The 19,877-nt window shown below is 36.2% G+C and overlaps 1 protein-coding gene across 1 annotated transcript in view; it reads right to left on the bottom strand.

Annotated features, from left to right (window-relative positions):
- Positions 1-301: 301 nt before the first annotated feature.
- LOC149083981 (limbic system-associated membrane protein-like) overlaps positions 302-19,877 on the bottom strand; it is a 98,855-nt gene continuing 79,279 nt past the window's right edge. Inside the window, exons 6-9 of the mRNA XM_089234343.1 lie at positions 16,727-16,911; positions 14,605-14,701; positions 3,728-3,895; positions 302-1,906 (exon numbers count right to left, since the gene is read on the bottom strand). Of these exons, the coding sequence (XP_089090469.1) occupies positions 1,614-1,906; positions 3,728-3,895; positions 14,605-14,701; positions 16,727-16,911 (743 nt within the window). The 3' untranslated portion in view covers positions 302-1,613. The remainder of the gene's footprint in view (positions 1,907-3,727; positions 3,896-14,604; positions 14,702-16,726; positions 16,912-19,877) is intronic.

Raw genomic sequence — 19,877 nt, 5'->3', positions numbered from 1 at the left:
TTGCAAGAAGGAAAGATGAAATAAGGAAAGAAATGAACTGGAAGAAGAAAAGATGAAATAAGGAAAGAAATGAACTGGAAGAAGAAAAGATGAAATAAAAAAATGAATTAATCGGAAGAAGGGAAAAGATGAAATAAGGAAAGAAATGAATTGGAAGGAGAAAAGATGAAATAAGGAAAGAAATGAATTGCAAGAAGGAAAAAAATTAATTGCAAGAAGAAAAGATGAAATAAGAAAAAAATGAATTGGAAGAAGAAAAGATGAAATAAGAAAAAAATGAATTGGAAGAAGAAAAAATCAGAAAAGAAAAGAAATGAATGGGCAAAAGAAGAAAATATAAGTAAAAAAATGAATGGAAAGAAGAAGAAAAGATAAGGAAAGAAATTAACGGGAAAAGAAGAAAAAAAGAATAGAATAATGGAAAGGTTTCCCTTTTCGTTACCAACTACATCCACCACCCTGCCCCCGGGATATGTAATACTGCATTATCTTAACCCGCCTCGAACCGAATCTCTTCCCTTGCCACATGAACTCTAGAGAAACAATATTTACAAATTTCCAACGCTATAAGAAAGACTGATGACCAGCAGAAGAAAAAATACTGAAAAAGAAATAAGAAAAAACCTCTAGTCATGCAGTCAGCCAATGAAATTTCGCGATGATGAGGAGAGAAGAGGTTCTGATTTCATATCTTCTATCTATTCTAGGACGATGTGTCTTGCACTGGTATGAAAAACTGTTAAACATACAAAGACTGTGGCATGGATCGACGTCTGATTGGTGAACAGTTTTTATCTGATAGATATAATAATATTACGTTAAGCTGCTAATAGCCTGCAAAAAAAAAAAAAAATCCAAGTTTTTACTATTATAATAGTTCATTATTTTTAATAATCAATTATAGATCAATATTGACTGAAGAATACCCGAACCCAACTGAGAAAATATTAATTATCTTTACAGGATTTGACACGAATATCAACCTAGTTCCGGATCAATTGATATTCAAACACATTTTGGTACCAGTGATTATATTTGTGCAACGCGTGTTGTAACACCCACTTGAATTAAATATATTTATGGATATGTACACTTACTGATTATACACATGAAAGAGCTGCAGAGTTGTTAGACACTGTCCAAAATAAAGTCCAAGTCCTTAATGAATGCAAGAGAACTTTTGATGTGCACAATATGAAGCTCGAATTCGGATCGAGAGAAATTATTATTACAGTCAAACTTTGGTGGTCATTTCTTTTTTTCCTCCGTCATTTCCTTTTTTCACAGTTTTGTTCGGTTTTGGAAATTCCTTGAAACACCTCAAAAGCTTTCTCAATTGATCCAATTTTAACTTTCCAAGCGTTTATTTCGTAATCTTCTTGTATCACAGACACCCATTATACTTGACGACGACAACATACAGAATACGTTTTTGGCCAGAGAGAACAATAACCACACTCACAGAACAATAACCATCAAGTTATATATATATTTTTTTATTTATTTATATATTTAATATTTATGAATATATTTTGTTTTTCCCCCTCCCCTTCTTTTTTCTGGATAAAACTGAAGCTCGATTAACGAATTGTAAATGTCCAAATGATATATATTCATGGGCGTCTTTTCCTCCTCCTCATTGGAAGACGCAGAGACAAGATCAAAGTGACGCCGACTATTGAAGACAGCGACTGGAAGTTTGGGGATGAGGGAGGAGAAGAACAAGATGAGGCTGCGTTCGACAGAGATGACACACCCGGGTTGTCGAGCACTGTCTCCGCTATGGGACCCATAGTTCTGAGAGAAATTTCGTCTGAGTAATTGCTGTAGCCGACCGCGTTCCTAGCTTTAGCTCGAACCACGTACACTTCTTCGAATGCCAGGTCCTGCAGAGTCAGTGTTTTATCTGAAAAGGAAAATGTATAAAAAAAAAATTAAAATTATCAGATGATCCGTACACTGGGTGACAAAAAAGAAAATTACATTATATACTAATACTACACATCACCTTAGCCAATTTTGACCGCTCGTCTGATTCATGACCAATTTTTGTTATATGTTATAACTGGGTACAATCCTATTTGAGAATTTTAAAATTTCAGCATGTTTTTCCTTTGTAATTTATGTAAATTTCCAATATATTAACGTTTAACTATTATAATTAGTTAACTTGATTTAATTGAAATAATCAACAATTATAGATTTAGAAGAAATTAAGGAAGATGAAATATGTTTTTATATTTGAAATAAACTCATTTCATTCATGGATATGGAAAAATATTTTTGCACATAGAAAATCAGGATAAAATTTCCAAAATGTTCATTTTTGAAAAGTCATAAAAAATTAAATTTATTTGTAAGCAATTTTTTAAATTTATTTATAAAAAATGAGATGGCACTAAATAGGTCTTTTAACTTCGAAAAAGAATTATAATTTCATAGAAAAATATGTGTGGAAAATAATTGAAAAAATTTTAACAAAAGGTTGCGCAAATGTCATTAAAAAATGTGTTAACCATCTAGGACGAGATCCCTCGTTAGGTCCCTGTTAGGTCCAGGACGAGATCCCTCGTCCTAGACCTAACACAATGACACACACCTAGACATTCATTCCAGCATTCCCTGTTCCTTTCACCTCTTTTCTCTTTATTGGAAGCTTTGTTGTTACCTTTTTAACAGAAGCTGGCTTTTTTCCCCGCTTTCCTCCCGTTTATAAAGGCTCTCTCAGAAAATCTACGTTACAACTAAAATAAGAGGGATTACAGTAAACCCCAAGAAAAAACCTGTTTCTTCAATAGCACCTAGGGTCGCAAACTACTTATTTTGGGAATCCGAAGATACTCAAACGCGAGAAGTCGCCAAAATACAGCAAACTTGCCACACATATTTAAGAGCGTCTGACCGTTGAATTTCTTCCGTCCAGTCACAAGCAATGCGTAATAAAAAAAATAATAACGTCTCATTTTATTTATCTATCATATACAGTGTGTGGAGGAAAAAATATGTTTTCCCTCTTACTCACAAGGTTATAAGACCTTTTTACTTTAGCCCTTTTTTGGCACCAGTCGCTTAAATTCCACGTTAGCATGTGCTGAACATAAAAGCCATTTGCGACGCTAGACTTCATTGCCAACCATTTTTTTTTTGTTTTGACGTGTTACTTATTATGATACTCCGTCCCGCTGATTTTTACGGTGGCGTTCTATGACACCCTGTGTACTCTAATAGAATTACATATAATAGGTAATTACGAAGAAAAATTATCATTACATTTATCATATATGTCATACAAACGAAGTTTAAATACGTATAATAAAATTTAAATTTAATAAAAATATTTTTTTTCTTGAAGAACACATACAAAAACAACCTTCCATGCAAATCGGTGTGTAAAAATATGAATATTTATTGCTTGCATATACGTCGAAGATGTGTTAGAAATTTCAAAACCAAATAAACATGAAAGTAATGAAGTGGGGATAATCCTAGAGATAACTCGAATTCACATTTTCCAAATGTATAATGACCCACACAATGATTTATTGCCCACATCAACAGAAGAAGTGGTGAATAACAAAATAGTAGGAAAAAGATTGATAATATGGCATCAAAGGAAACTTTTTTTCCGTGGGAAATGGATATTTTCTAGAAATATAAAACACAGGGAAAAAAAAAATTTACATTGCGTGATGTAAAAGCCTATTTTTGTGTTATTTTTCATCCTTACCCTTATACACGTAATTCTCTTTGGCTTTGTTCCAGTTTTCGGATTGGAGGCGATACTGTATCCGGTAGCCGAGCACGGGAAGTGGGTCGGAAGGATGTTGTTCTAACTTCAAAACCAGGCTACCTGGCTCATCTGTGGACAGCGTGAGGTTCGGCTTCTTGGGATATACTGAGAAAAATACACAGCAAAGCAACAAATATCTCTTATGTGTGGATAAACAATGCATGGCATATTCAGTGAAAATACAATGAATACATCAATTTTTCCCGCGTTTCTGCGATATAGAAAATATCCCATTTTCTGTTAAATTCTTGAATAAGTGATGGTGTGGTGGTAGTATCTATTACGGATGATTATATCCTATTTTATATGCATTATAGATCTATACGTAAACTATAGGCCTACTTATTTGTATAGAGTAGAACATGTTTTTTTGTTCTGAGATGTCTATAGCCTTATTTATTTATTTATACAATATTGCTTGGCCGAGGCCTATACAAGGGAATGCGGTGGTGAAGTTTGACAGAGACGATTGATTTTACAAAGGAAATCAGAAGCTTTTGTTCAATCAATAATATTTGACGGGAGGTTGTTCCAGTTGTTAGAGGAAAGAAAATAAATTTGAAACAATCTTTGGATGCAAAGATGGGTTTCTATTTTTGTGAATGGTGAATTCTTTTTGAAAAGTATGAAACTGGAGTTGGAAAATTGGAAGTTTCGATATGGAAATGGCCGTGAAGGGTTTTGAAAAGTAAGGTTAATCGAGAGATATATATCCACTGGTGAAACGCGGTTGCATATTGAGTTAGCGCTTGAGTTCAGTGACGGAGGCAGAAGATGACCAGCAATTAAGAATGAAGCGGGCGGATTTATTTTGAATATATTCTAATTTGCCTATGTTTGAGAGAGCATGGAAGTCCCGAATTTCAGTCATATGAGACTGCAGGAAAAATGTAGGTTTGGAAGCAGAGATGTCTGAGGTGACGGGTGGAGTTTTGAGGTACCGAAGAAGAAATTGTTTCAATTAAAAATATGCTAAGACAAAATTACATCAGTATTTCTAAAAAAATATGATTTCGATACGTGTTTTTAGTGGTGGAAGAACATAGAGGATCACGAATTGTAGCACACGTGTAACTTTTTGCATAAATGTGACGGTATCGGAACATCGTCAAGGGTATGAGTTGACGGGAACGTGATTCGCTGGTTAAAAGTTTCTATAAGCAGTGATTTGATCTAAAGAAGGTTTCAACACATTTTTTTCGGTCTTTGCGCATTCGAGAATTCTCATAGCCATAGGCTGAAAATGAAATGGAATGTGGTGGAATGAAATACAAGTGGTTTTCAAAGTTTTTTCCTAGAATTGGTTGGTGCATACATGCACAACTACCGTTTTTATTACTAAGTCAAGATATGAGAAGATGGTATGAGTGCTCCTTGAAACGCTCAAACACTTGCGCACACCTAGAAATGCTAAAAACCCTCGCGAACACCTAAAAATGCTAGAACTATTTGCATACACATGAAATGCTGAAATGACTTGCATACACCTGAAATGCTCACAACACTTGCACGTCTACCCACAGATGATCGAAAAAGCTTGGATACACCTATAGAAATTCTCAAAACGCTTGCATACCTTTACAAATGCTCAAAACGCTTGCGTACTATCAGAAATGCTCAAAACGCTTGCGTACTATCAGAAATGCTCAAAACGCTTGCGTACCGCTAGAAGTGTTCAAAACGCTTGTGTACATCAAGAAATGCAAGGAAACTTGCATAAACCTATAAACGCGTAGAAAGTTTGTGTACTACTAGAATGCGCGGTAAGCTTGTGTATCCCTAGGAATGCGTATACATTTCTTGAAATACGTGGGATGATTATGGACGGTCAAGGCAGGCGATATGTTCGGGACCAAAATTTCCGTAAACCTCCAGAAACAAACCAGTGGGCAGAAAAATCACCCGACTTTCATGATAAGCTTTTTATTCATGCGAAAAAAAAAACAAAAAAAACGGTCTTTCCAAAAAAAGTTCACGAAATACTCAAAGGAGCATATACGGCGCTGCGGCATGCGAATTCGTTATACAAAATTATTACTTGAAAAATATTGTGTTGTATTTTTTCGTATCAAATTTTGTGAAAGAAAGCGTCATTGGATTATGGTTACTATTCAATCGTACGTGCAACCATGGGTGCTCAACATATTGGAGAGTACGAGTCACTCCATTGGCTTGAAAATGGGCCGCGGGCCATATAAGTGTTTTGGAAATGCACCGCAGGCTGCTGAGTGTATGCATGTGATCTTAGTGTATGCGTGTGCGGCCTTTTTAACGCAAAAGTGTTTGTCAACCGCCGCCATGAGTGATTCATCATTTTTTGAAACACCCTGTATAATACAAAGGTGCAATACCTTTAGGAGAGTGCGGGCCAGTTCATTGATTTGAAACGTGCTCATGTCACTCAATTGATCTGGAAATGTATCGTAGTTTCCTGAAGTGCTCTGAAATTTTAACGCGAATAACTAAAGTGATCTGAAAACGTGTCGTGGGCCGATTAAGTACTCTGGAACATTGCCGTGAGGTCAATCAAGTTATCTGTAAATGTGTCATAGGTAACATCAATGTATCTATAAATGCTCTGCTGGTCACTTAAGACATGTGGAAATGTGCCATGGGCCCCTTGAGTGATTTGGAACTGTGCCGCTTATAACTTGACCCACAGCAATATGGAGCCACAGCGTTGGCCGCTTAAGTGCGCAGTTGACTTGCGCACAATATGGCTTGTGCAACAAGTCATATTAGTGATCTGCAAATGTACCGCAGGTCACTTAAGTGCTCTGGCTCTGTGCCGCGTTGTCACTTAGGTGGTCTGCGAATATTCCACGCGTCAGTTGAAAGTATCTGGAACATGCCGTGGGTCACGTAAGTCTTGTGGAATTGTACGTGGTCCGCTCAAGTGATTTGGAACTGTGCCGCGTGTAACATAAGTGATGTTGAACTGTACCCCGGGCCGCTTAAGTGCACTGCAACTGTGCCACGCTTTACTTAAGTGATCTGGACATGTCCAAGAGTCACTTAAGTGATTTGTAAATAGCCACATGACGCTGAACTACTGTGAACTGTTACTACCGCTTAGTTCCGTCCGGCAAATTCATGTTTGACGTCACGGGCAGCATCAGATTACTCCGAGGGCCACATTTGTCCCTTGGGCCAATGTTTGAGCATGTATGCCGTAATGGGTTTTTCGACCAAGTATTTACCATGTAAATTTTTATGTACTATTTTTATATTCCTCTCGCAGTTTCCGTAGGCTCACGTGCAGTTATTTAAAGTATAATTTTTTTGGGTCGTACATTTAAAAAAAAAAATGAGAAATTCACTTTTTATACGTTCCCCCTTGTGCTAAAAAATTCCCAACTATTAAAATGTAGACACGGCTCTGAAATCTCATTTGCAAAAAAAAATAACATATTTAAATGCAGCTTTTATCGAGATATCAAATATGTAAAATCACTATAGTATTTGGCAACACTATCACACAGTTTTGACAAGTTTAAGGGACTGCACTTGAATTGAATGAGCTCGACCATTTTATTTTTTGTTCACAATCAATAACGATTGAATTTTTCTACCATTCTTTTGACTAGTAAGAATTATTTTGAATTACAATAATTTTTACAACTTTGGACATTATGTTTCCCCCATACCCTCAATAATTGGAATTATATGCTGAAGATTCAAAGTTATTTCACGTAGATATATGCGATATTTGTAATTGAATTCTTGTTGCCGTATCCACATTTCATCAATTTCAAGTTTCAGCATGCATGGTCTTCTACATAAAAAGTTATTTTTCTATTTTCTTATGTGTACGACCACTTGGGAAATTTGAGACGTTTTGAGTACCCTCACATGATTTCACAACTTTTTTTTTAGTTGAAAGTCAACGGTTGCAGAGAAATTCGCTGTGCAAACAATTTGGAATAGCCTGTATTTCACCCTTTACTAGTCCTTACTGCTATTGACACAGTTCAAATACCTTAAATGTTAAGCACCATGTTCCCAGATCATTTGCGTGACCCACGACACATTTAAATATCACTTGAGTGATCCACGGCACATTTAAATACAACTTGAGTGACCCACAGCACATTTAAATATCACTTGAGTGACCCACGGCACATTTAAATATCACTTGAGTGACCCGCGATAAATTTACGGATAACCGTGCTAAAGTTCCAGCTCACGTAAGTGTTCAAGCAGCACCTTTCCAGTTCAACATTAACACTATCATTGATAAAAATTATGCGTTACAAAATATCGAGGTTGTTAAACGAATTAAAAAGAAGAAAAAACCTGGAGACGAGATACAAAATATATTGAAGTCGATTTGGAACGAGATATAAAGAAAAAGACATTGCAGCGATTTCAAAATGTCTTGAAAATATATCGCGAGATTTACCAGTAAAAAAATATCCTTAAATTGAGGGGAGTTTAACATTAGAATAAAGGCATTTCCGAGCATTACTTGAGAAAAGAAAAATTGTAGAGAGATTTATCGTAGCGCCGACTATTTTTATAACGAGGTATATATATATAGTAAAGTATATCACTGTGAATAATATTTCTAATCAGTATGTGTAATTATACAACATTTCAAATGATAATGCTGTCTCTGGAACATGATACTAAATTAAGTAACGTAATTCACGGAGGAATTATTATTCATCATAATGAACAACTTCATGAATTAATAATGAGTAAATAATTTCCAATTCTGCTAATTTGTCTTTGATGCCGTCGCCTTCATCGAAAATGGTATACCTCAAGCGGCCATGATGATTTCGTTTAACCGGCCGTTCCGTAACGCGAACTCATCGACTTATTTCCAGTCCTCGTTAGCTAAACGCTTGGCGTAGCGATGACGATGACGGAGATCGCAAGTTAGATTGTGAGAAAAATCAATCTATCCCACAATGCACCGCAAATCCCAAACACGTTTGAAAAGCGGGCATAACGACATCAGCGTAATAGCCCCCCCCCCCCCGGATCGCTTAATTAAGTGGCCCGCTACGCATTTTCAAACAATGAATTGGTCCGCACTCTCTTGAAGGTTGAACACCCTTGGTTTATACCATGGGGACTAAGACATGATATTTACACTTTTAACATTTAGGATGTAAATTAATTCATTTACACAGATTCAGTCCATCACTTTTTTACCAATTTTATTCTAAAAAGAAGGATGGACAATTCATTTATATCATTAAGAATGATTCACAGAATTCGAATATTTCTAAATGGGAGACAATTTAGGAAGTACAATCACTTTAAGATTTCAGTGCACTGGTCTTGATAGAGATATAAATATTCCCTTGACTACTTCACCAAAGTTAGTTTTGGCAGTGCAAGTAAGTAAAGTTTTTCAGCACTTAGATAACAGTGAAATAAATGCTAGTCATTGTAAATAACTAAAAAATCCACTATAAATAGAACGAAACGATGAACCTCTCCACTCATTATACGGAGTACAAATGACTGGTTACTAAGCGAAGATAATTGGAAAGAAAAGTCACATTCCTCTGTGGTGGTTCGATTCCCTACAGAGGAATGTGACTTTTCTTTCCAATTATCTTCGTTTGGTATGCAGTCATCTGTACTCCGTACCACTATAAGTAATTAATATGCGGTGCTAATGTGGTGTTTCAAATAATAATATCCTAACAGAGCAATTTACATGTGTTTTTATGTATACATTTTTGTTTTCAATGCGTTTCTATGTGCGTGAACTATAAACGATTGTTATATAAGACTAAGACCTTATATTTGCACTAATAGAATTTATGATGTTTATTGGTCCATTCAAACAGATCAATTCTATTTATTTATGCTGAGTTTGCTCTAGAAAGGAAGATGGATATTTCACAGACTCCTCTCCACGTATTCAAATTCGTTCACCAGTATATGAATATTTTTAAACTAGAGAGTTTAGGGACAGCAATCACGTAAAGATTTCAGTCTATTGGTCTTGACAGAAATATCAATTCCCTTTTGACTACTTCATCATAGTTAATTTCTGCAGAGTTAATAAAGAAAACTGTTTATGTGAAACGGGAAAACCTAAATCAAATACGTTCCTGCTTAATTTCTCAATCCTGTTCAGCTGCGTAAGCAACTATTGAAACATAAATTCTGATCAGATAACGCGGTTAGGGCTATTGATACTACGCTTGTAGAAGTGGCGGTGGTTAACTTTTCTTATTCATTAATTTATCTTGGTTTTCCTTTGGCTAAAGGAGTCATTAACTATTCATCGTGAGGAGACGGCATTTAATTGCAATTACGTGAAAAATAAAACACATATATAAGTTTAAATACAATTTAATACACCTGCATGGACCGCCGCATATTTGAATATACTGTAGGGTGGGCAAAAAGTCCGTGGAAACTTTTAAAAACTAATAACAACCGGAAAAATAACCGAAATAAAAAATGGTTTGCAGGGGTTACCGTCACACTAAATTTTTTTAGACAAGAAAAAATAATTCAAAAAATATCCGATAGGTGGCACTGGTATGTGCTATTTCAGTGGAAATATGCAAACGAGACTGTGGAAATATGCAAACGAGACTGTGGAAATATGCAAATATGGTTATAAGAACTTGCGCTCTTAATCCACTACCAATTCACCGTTGTAAACCATGTATGTGGACCTGCTGCACTCTGCCGTTGCTGGAATTGTGACTCGCCTGCAATGTGTATCCCCTGTGGTGTTGGTGGTCATGTGGAACACACACTGCTGTAATAAACGATTTTGAGGCATTCTTTTTGCGTAGCTTTTCTTAAACTTGTGTACGTCAGTGCCACCTATCGGCTATTTTTGAGTTATTTTTTTTCCCTATCTTAAAAACAATTCCCCTGACCTAGCGATGCTGACCCTGCAAACCGTTTTTTATTTCGGTTATTTTTCCGGTTTTTATTCATTTTTAAAGTTTCTACGGACTTTTTGCTCACCATGCGCATGACAAATACGTGGTCATAAAACTTAATATATCAATTTCATTCCTCTTCTTTTTATATATACATCTTTCCGCGTCATTTCAATGCAAAATACGTCTATACTTTTTTACTTAGAAAGCGTTGGTTCCTTGCTCGTGTTGTTATTTATTAGAGCTGTGAAATTTCGCGTATTCAGAGATTTATGAAATCGCACCAAATTCAGAGAATTGGAAATATTATTCGATGTAACAACTATTTAACTTTGGTAAGGGAAATTTTCCCACGTTATAGATAACAGTAAAATAAATCCAAACATCCAAAATGTATTTTACCCATAACAAGTGATTGTATAAGTAATTCAAAGACCACTCTAAATAGTTTATATGTTGTGTCGAGATTCACATGCTATCAGTCCCAGCTTACATACATTTTTATACATTTGTTTCCAATCCATTTTTAAGAGGGCAAGCAATTATAGAGCGTTAATACTAAGGTGTAATAACGCTAAGACTAAGGTGGGGATACACCATAGAAGCTTGATAAAAGTTCTTCTATAAAACTTGAAAAATCCAGTCAATTACCGTATCGGTTACATTCGAGCGAATGTAACCAATAGACTCATCGTTTTTTTTTTCTTTTCAAATTTTGTAAAAGTTATTTTATCAAACTTTTACAGTGCCTAAGAAGTGATATTCAAACTAGTAGGATTTAGGATGTGATTAACAGATTCGTTCAATTTCCATTTATCGAATTCGTTCTTAAAAGCAGAATGAATAATTAAGTGATCCATCGCTATGTATTCAAAAATCTGAATAGTATTTCTATAGTTTTCTGAATAGTAAGTACAATCACGTGAAGATTTTAGTCTGTTGGTCTTTTGACAGAAATATAAATTCCCTTGACTAATTCATCAAAGTTAATTTTGGCAGTAAATAAAGGATACTATGTTTATGTGAAGTAGGAGAACACCTCCTAAATCAAATAAGTTCCCGCTTAATTTCTCAGACTGGAAGTTCAGCTGCGTAAGCAACTATCGAAACATAAATTCTGATCAGGTAACGCGGTTACGGCTATTGATACACCGCTTGCGGCAGTGGTGTGTGTGTGTGTGTTCGCTCTCTCTCTCTCTCTCTCTCTCCCCCGCTTTTATATTTATTTATTTATCGTGTTTTTCCCTTGGCTAAAGGAGACATCTATTATGCATTGTGAGGAATCGAACATATGAACGCCCCGAACGAACGCCCGGGTAAAATAGCAGAGAAAAGAGAGGGGGAGCCCTTAGGTTTAAGAAGAAGAAAAAAAAAAGCGAGAAAGAGTATCGGAGAGAAGCTAAATTAAAAGGTTTACGAGCCCAGGAAAATAAAAGTTTTCTCATTTTGTCCGAAAGACACGGTAAACCATTAACTCAACGTGGCTAGAGACTCTCGCGAGGAGTTTGAGTCAAGTCAAATCATACATAATCAATACACCCGTGACTCTAATTTGATCGAAAGTGTGCGAATGTGGTAGGGAGAGCAAAATAAAAGTCGGTTTTTATTAAAATCATCTGACGCGGGTTAATTTTGAATGGTAATTTCAATTTTAGTGTCTGCAGAGTGCGCTTTAATTTAATTAAAAATCAGCTTCTGGATCTTTTAACACTTGATAGAGAATGCATAAATATTCATCAAAACAGTGTGTCACTGATGTAATGATATTAAAGAATTGAGTCGCCCAGTTGCGAAACTCGTTAAGTGCTTCACACACGCACACATACTTTTTACAGAAAGGGAGAAACGTATGTCGAGTGTACAGTCGAATCCCGTTATATAACGAACACCAAGAGACCGGAAAAATCACTTCGTTGTAAAGGAATTCCAGATTTTTGCAAAAGTTCCTATGAAAACTTAACTGGGAGATCAGGAAAGTGTTCGTTAAAACGAGATTTTTTTCGCTATAAAGGTATTCGTTAAAACGGGATTCGACTGTATTTATCGAGATGACAGCTTGAGATTTAAAATTTTAATTTATCCGATTACGTTGAAAATGTCATTTTGGAGATGAATATCGATTTTTAATTATTTTGTACTTTTTTATGAAAGCCCTGTTTTTTGTTGTAATTCCAAAGCAGGCCTTGCTTCGTTTATACGAATCTTAGAGAATCAAAGTTACGTCCACTTTAATTTTCGGTCGAGTTTTCACATACAAGTAAACAGTGAATAAAAAATTTAAACGCGTTTTACGAAGATTGCAATGTTTGACATTTCACTTGCATTTGAAACATGGTTAATAGTAATCTATTCCTTATATCATTACGGAATTTTAATATGATATTCTGCATTATGTATTGTCAAGGTTGTGGAAACAATCGAAGGTGTAGCTCATAATGTTTGTCTAATTACAGTGTTTCACAGACGATATATAGAATGAAATTTCAAAAATATTCAAACGTACATCAACAGATTTAAGTGTAACTTATGATCATGTTATACGATCCCGTCAAATATGGGTTCAGAATCTGCACCATCACTGTTTGGATCTACTATGGAAATAACAAAATATTCCATTCATTGGATTTTTTCCAATCGTGTTTCGACTAATTTAGCTTAAATTTTGGCGAGACTTTGTCGGGAGACCGACTCGCATTCGCGCCTTGAAGTTGGGAACTGCGGGAAATCTACTTCCACCGACCACCACTGTGGTGATAGTGTGGTTCGAACCCGGGTCATCGAGATGCGAGTCCGTCACTATCACCACGAAAGAGTTGATGAAGTACTCGCTATCGCTACTTTTTTTTGTGCGGTACACCGGATTGTATTAAGGTGAACTCCCTTACAGGGGCAATAGCAAAATTGAATTTTGTTTATCAACTGATCAATTATTATCTTTTTGCGATGAATAAGTACTCAAAAGCGCAGCACCGATTTAGAAAAGATGCCAACAACAGCACAAATTTGATGGCAGGTGATGGTAATGCTGCCTCTCGAAATAACGATATTCGCTCTACGATGTAACTTTTGATATAGTTTAGATATATATTCGACACCCATATCTTTTATGGACATTTTTTTTTTTGAACCACCTCTTTCGGCATTTTTTCCTGTCGTGGCCTTTGTTTTTGCATTTATGTTGTCTTGATCCACAGAATATCGTTATATCGAGGTTCCACTGTGTTTCCTTACAATACGAAAATTAGCACTATAACGGTATTCTCCAGAAAAATGGGGAAGAAACTGTGAATACGAAAACCATAATTACATTAAATCCACAAATACCGAGGGCAATCTAAGCCAACTAATTCCAGGGTGGTCGTAAAATAATTTAGCCAATGTGCGATCCCCTAACGAACCCTATTGCGATTACGGCTACAACTAAAAAAATTCGGAAAATTCGAATGGCAACAGACATTTTTATGTATTTAAAAATGATCAACATATATGCAATTTAAAATAAAATAAATCGTGTCGGGATGACGGAATGATACTTGTAACACCATGAACACGGGCGCACGCAAAGATCGGCACCGCGGGGTTGGGTCGATAGATGCTCGGTCAGGGATTTCCGCAGATTTGAAGACCGAGCGTCTAACGCACCATCCCCTCGGCAAGACCTTAATACGCTGATCATTTTGCAATGCATAAAAGTAGTGTTGTTGCCATTCGAGTTTTTGTAATTTTTTCCACATTGTGGCCGTTACCGCAAGAGCTAGATCGGGTGTCGTCTCAGGCGCATACTTGGGAACACCTATATCTCGAATTTCATTCGCATTTGTTGGTTTCTGTGTCCGCTAGGGGCTCGCATATCGGCACAGTTATTTTATGACCACCCTGTAAATGTCTCATAGAAATTATTCGTGATCATTTCAAAATAATAATAATGATAATTATAAAACATACCTCCCTCAAAGAGTGATACATATTTCGAAACTTCACCCAGAGCGTTACTCGCAACGCAAAGGTAATTTCCAAACGCCGAATGATCATATATTTTCACCTGATGATAAAATTTTGATAGAAATAGCAAATTAACAAACCATATTTTAAAATTTAATAAAAATAAAATCAGCACTTAATAAAATTATCTTTTTTAAAAATTATGCTATAAATTTTTTAATTGTCATTAAGAGATCTCGGATTATATGCACGTAAAGAGTGACGAATTATGCTCTAAAAATATTCAAATGCCAAAAGATGCACTTAAAATGCCAAAATATGCATTTAAATATGCTAAATATGCACTTCAAAATGTCAAAATATGCATTCAAAAATGCCATAATATGCATTCAAAAATGCTATAATATGCATTCAAAAATGCCATAATATGCATTCAAAAATGCTAAAATATGCACTTCAAAATGCCAAATTGAAATGCCTAAATAACCTGAAAAAGTAAAAAATTCCAAAATATATACAAAAAATGGGAAAATATAAAAGTTAAAAAACAAGCACCATGTGTAAAAGAATAAAATCAGATACGCTTTCAAAATGGATATTTTTTTTTATTTCTTAGTGTATAATTAATTAATTTTCTTATTAATTCATAAAAAATTATCCCCACATAAGCATGTATAACTTCTACATAATTTTTATTCAGGCATTTTAATAGCTAGTTAGTCGTGGCTGCTCAATTACCAAATACCGGTAACAAAAGATTTTTGACGCTATTTCTGAAGGAACTGAACGATTTTGACGCTGTGTCTCTAGAAATAGCGTTACAATGAAAATGTTTATGTTAGGATAACAAAAATTACAAACATTTCTATTTACTCACTAAATCCCACACGCGAGAAAAAATAACCCCGATATTATGAGAAATATTTATTTGAAACAAAATGATCAAAACAGTGAATGAGCTTCAATAAACATACAGAAATATGAACTTATTTTGAAAATGTTCCGATGTCATGCATTTACATGCATTTAAAATATGCAAGTGCATTTGCATATAATGAGAGGCTCTATTGATTATAGTTATGGCTTTTTTTGTTGCTAGATTTGTTTTATCAGTTGTGACGCAGTCATTAGAGAGCACGTGGCTCTCACTATGAATATTGATGGTTCGAACCACGTTCTAAGCATTTAGGCTTTTTCTAAGGCAACCCTAAATATTTCTTTATGAACAGTGTATTATATTTTATCATGTGTTTGTAGTTTTTTATAATAGCACTTGCAATTGGGTTGCTGCATTTTAGAAACATATGGCATCCATATTTATCAAGAACATCTTTTCCGGAGAATTCATCGACAACAATTCACCAGCATGCTAGGATAGTCCACGATAGGAAAATTCACCGACCAATTCGGGGAGTGAATGAACGAGTAAATGAGCGATTGAGTTAGCAAGTGAATGAGTGAATAAATGGATGAACATATATTGAACTAGTGAGTGAGTGAAAACATCACTCACTACGTCACTGACTTTCTCCCTTGGTCCTCACTTGTTTACCAGGTGTCACTCACTTACTTCATAGATCACTTATTCACTACGTCGCTCATTTGCTACCTAGGCTACCCATTCCGTCACTTGCTACCTAGGCTACCCATTGTGTCACTTGCTACCTAGGTCACTCACTCTGCCACTTTTGCTACCACTATGGCTCTCCCGGACTAGATCACTCAGTCTACCCCTGGGTCCCTCACTATGACTCTCATCTGCTCACTCACTCACTCGGTCATTCCTCGCCAACTTATTGCTGGCACTGACTTTTACCGAACAATTGTCGGCGGATATTCCATCGATGAAATGTTTGGCGGTGAATTTTCTCAGCAGTAGATGGTTGTCGGTGAATTGTTGGTGAGAAATTTTCCATAAATCCTTCGTTCAGCATTTTGCCTGTTGTGACCCTGCATCTGCATTTGTATAATGCTGGAAAAAGAAAAATATGCAAGTGCATATAATCCGAGCCCTGGTTATCAAGTCCAAAATAAATCACATGCTGCCCATATCCGACATATAATTTCTTAAATGGCCTTTGTCAATACCATTATTGATTCCAGAAGGCTCGGTGCTTAATATTACCTGCAGTATGCTCTTCCACTTGTTGTTATGGATCTTATAAATCCTGCTGTTGCCAAGAAGAGCTCGCTCTCGAAACCACTCGAAGTCCGGAGGTGGCTGGGAATGGGCCTCGCAGACAAGTCTAGCCGTTCCTCCAACCAGCCCGTAAGCAGTTTCCAAGTGAGGCTTGTGCCAGACGGGTCTGTCTGTGAAAATCGCGTATGTAGTGGTGCAATATATATATATATACATACTATATTATGTCTAATAACTCATTAGTATAATGATCTAAACATTAGAGACATATCGCCGGATATACAGTATCTAAGAACTTCAAAAGAGAAGGGAAAAGGGTTTCCGTAACCGTGTTCTTAGTTGGAATTTAATTGTTTCTTTCATCGTGATTTATGCTAATTTTTTTGTATTTCTAATCCTCGTTACATTCATGTGGTCTTGCTTTCAATTATGAGGAGAAATACGATTCATAATATTTACTAATTTGTGAGAAAGGAAGAAAAATATTGAAAACCTTGATATGAAAGAAGAGGAAAAATTTGTAACTCTCTCCAAACTTATGAATTTTTATCATAAAAATATATTTATTTTTTGTGATGAAGTGGAACTCTCTCCTAACGGACACTCTCCGTTAATGAACACTTTTCTGATTCCCGGTCCCGTGAAATAGGGGTTTAATGTACTCTCGTGTTCAAAATTAAGAGAATTAGCACAGTATGTCGAATTTCCCAAAAACTAATGGGCAGATTTTCATGAAATTTGGTACGCAGTTATGACAGGGAAAGAGTTGCAACATGCGAAAGACCACAGTGCGCACTCATGAGTGTCAGTAAAGCTCATTATTGAGGAAAGTCCAAAATCCACGTTGCGAGATCGAACCGAAAATGGGTCTTATATGGGGTATGCACCCCTCTCACAGTCACACAGGTCGCACAGCGCGATGACATACTGCACACGAGGCAGTTGAGGAGACCCCGAGGCAATCGGTCCCACTCCTGCAGAAACGCAGTTGTCAGCTCCGGGATGGTTCCCGGAGGAGGAGGGGGGGGGAGATGCGAGATGGAATTGACTTCCCAAGAGCGTTCCAGGTATGTTCTCTAGCAGAGGTCTTGAAAACCTTTTTCTACTCGCGAGCACTGCCCGTACCCATCATCAAAACAAAAGCACCCTCACAGCAAGTACGAATGCATGAAATGGTTTCATTCCTTGTTTAATCAAGTGCTCGCGAGCACGAAATTGCACACAAGCATCGAGCACTCTGGGGACTTCAGGGAGCACCGTGGTTATCGCGAGTAATGGGTTGAAGATGCCGGTGCTATAGGGTTTAGGTCAGGAGATCTGGCTGGCCAACCTACACGCCGAATATCCTCACTTTCCAGATAATCGTTGGCCAGGTGAGCCCGATGTGGACGAGCGTGGTCGTCCATGGGCAAGAACCGAGGTCCAACTGCGCCCCTGAAAAGCCGAACATAGGACTATACAAAGTCCTAACCTCAAAGTAGTCGGGAACCCTCTGTCAAGCACATGGAGGGGTGTGCGGCCGTCCAACACGATGCCTCAAATTCACACAATGCCTCAAATTCTCTTGATTTTGCACACGAATGTATTTTACTCCCCACTAGCAGACAGTAAATTCAAGTAAATGTATTCTAATGTTTTTTTGTTTTTTTTTATAAACTTTATTCATTTTTGGTCATAAACCGAGAATTTATCATATTCAAATAACATCATGCTGGTGTTGGTAAACATGAAGAATCATCAATCAATTACTTAAATTGCTCTATATAACTATGGTCCAGGATGGTGAATTAGCATGTCAATGCTGGTTTTCTTTGTCAATACTTGTGAAGAATATTACAAGACTGTGATAATGTTGCTCTATGAATGTTTTTATCTTATCTTCACACAAATTTTAATTAAATTTAATTTTTAATGTAAAATATATGTGCAGTGCGCATGTCATGGACGGGTAAAAATAATTGATTTGTAGGAGAGAAGAAAAGTGTGTTATATACAACCTTATTTTGGAATCATGTATAATCGCCGATAAATATGATAAATATAGTAAAACTATTCAACTTCCTTTTTCGAGACTATTGGCGATTATGCATAATCACAGGAAAGTCACTTTTACGCACGATAACATTTTAACATTTAAATATGTAGGAACCAATTGCGGGGAAGCCAAACGTCGTATAAATGTGAAATTCGTATAAATGAGGTCTCCAGGCACAGAACCCCTCAATAACGGACACCCATGGGACCAAAACCTTTGTCCGCTAACGGGGAGTGCTCGCTATTAGGAAGGTAAGATACAGAGTGGAACCTCGTTTATACGAACGAACTTCACATTTATACGATGTTCGGCTTCGGGTGCAGCTGGTTCCCATATGTTGCTATGTGTAAAAGCGATACAACGGTGGTTATGCATGATCACCAATCGTCTCGATAAATAAAGTTTGATTAAATTTCACTTTATTTATCACTTTTTACGGGAGTTATACATAATTCCCAAATAAATTTGAAAGTCTGATGAATATATAGAAAAATGTATAACTTCTCTTATCTTCATTAAACCAATTAATTACTTTTACCCGTACGTGATAGTTCACATATTTTGCAATGGAAATTAAATCAAAAAAAGTGTGAAGGAGAAAATAAAACGTTCATAGCAACATATCATTTATATTGAGATTCTTCACACGTATTAATATGTGCAAACAAAACCAACATTCGGAATCAGCATCCTGGACCATAGTTATGTTCAATTAATCAAGTAATTAATTGACGGATTATCATAATTACTAGTAGGAGCTTGGGTTTATAACATAAATACATTAAAGCTATATTCCAGAAAAGCGGGGATCAGAAAAATGTCTATCAACGGGAGGTGTCCTCTAACGGGGAGTGTCTGTTGAGGGAGGTTCCACTATATATCGTACCTTCGTATAGCGGAAACTACCAATTTGCTGACAAAATTTTTGGCCTCTCTCATTGGTGTCCGTTATCGAGACATAATATTGCGAACTCTGATATATAAATTCTGGTGATTTTTTTTCTATATTCAAATATTTAGATGTTTTCTTATTAAATATATACATACATATTGAGGCTGACCATATTTGTCGAGAAAAATACGGGAATTTTGAAACTTAAA

This window comes from Pholcus phalangioides, unplaced genomic scaffold (genome assembly GCF_987345545.1).
Source record: "Pholcus phalangioides strain wild (caught in Gottingen) unplaced genomic scaffold, Ppha-v1.0 ptg000008l_1, whole genome shotgun sequence".
Taxonomy (NCBI): Eukaryota; Metazoa; Arthropoda; class Arachnida; order Araneae; family Pholcidae; genus Pholcus; species Pholcus phalangioides.
This window is presented reverse-complemented; position numbering and strand designations above follow the sequence as displayed.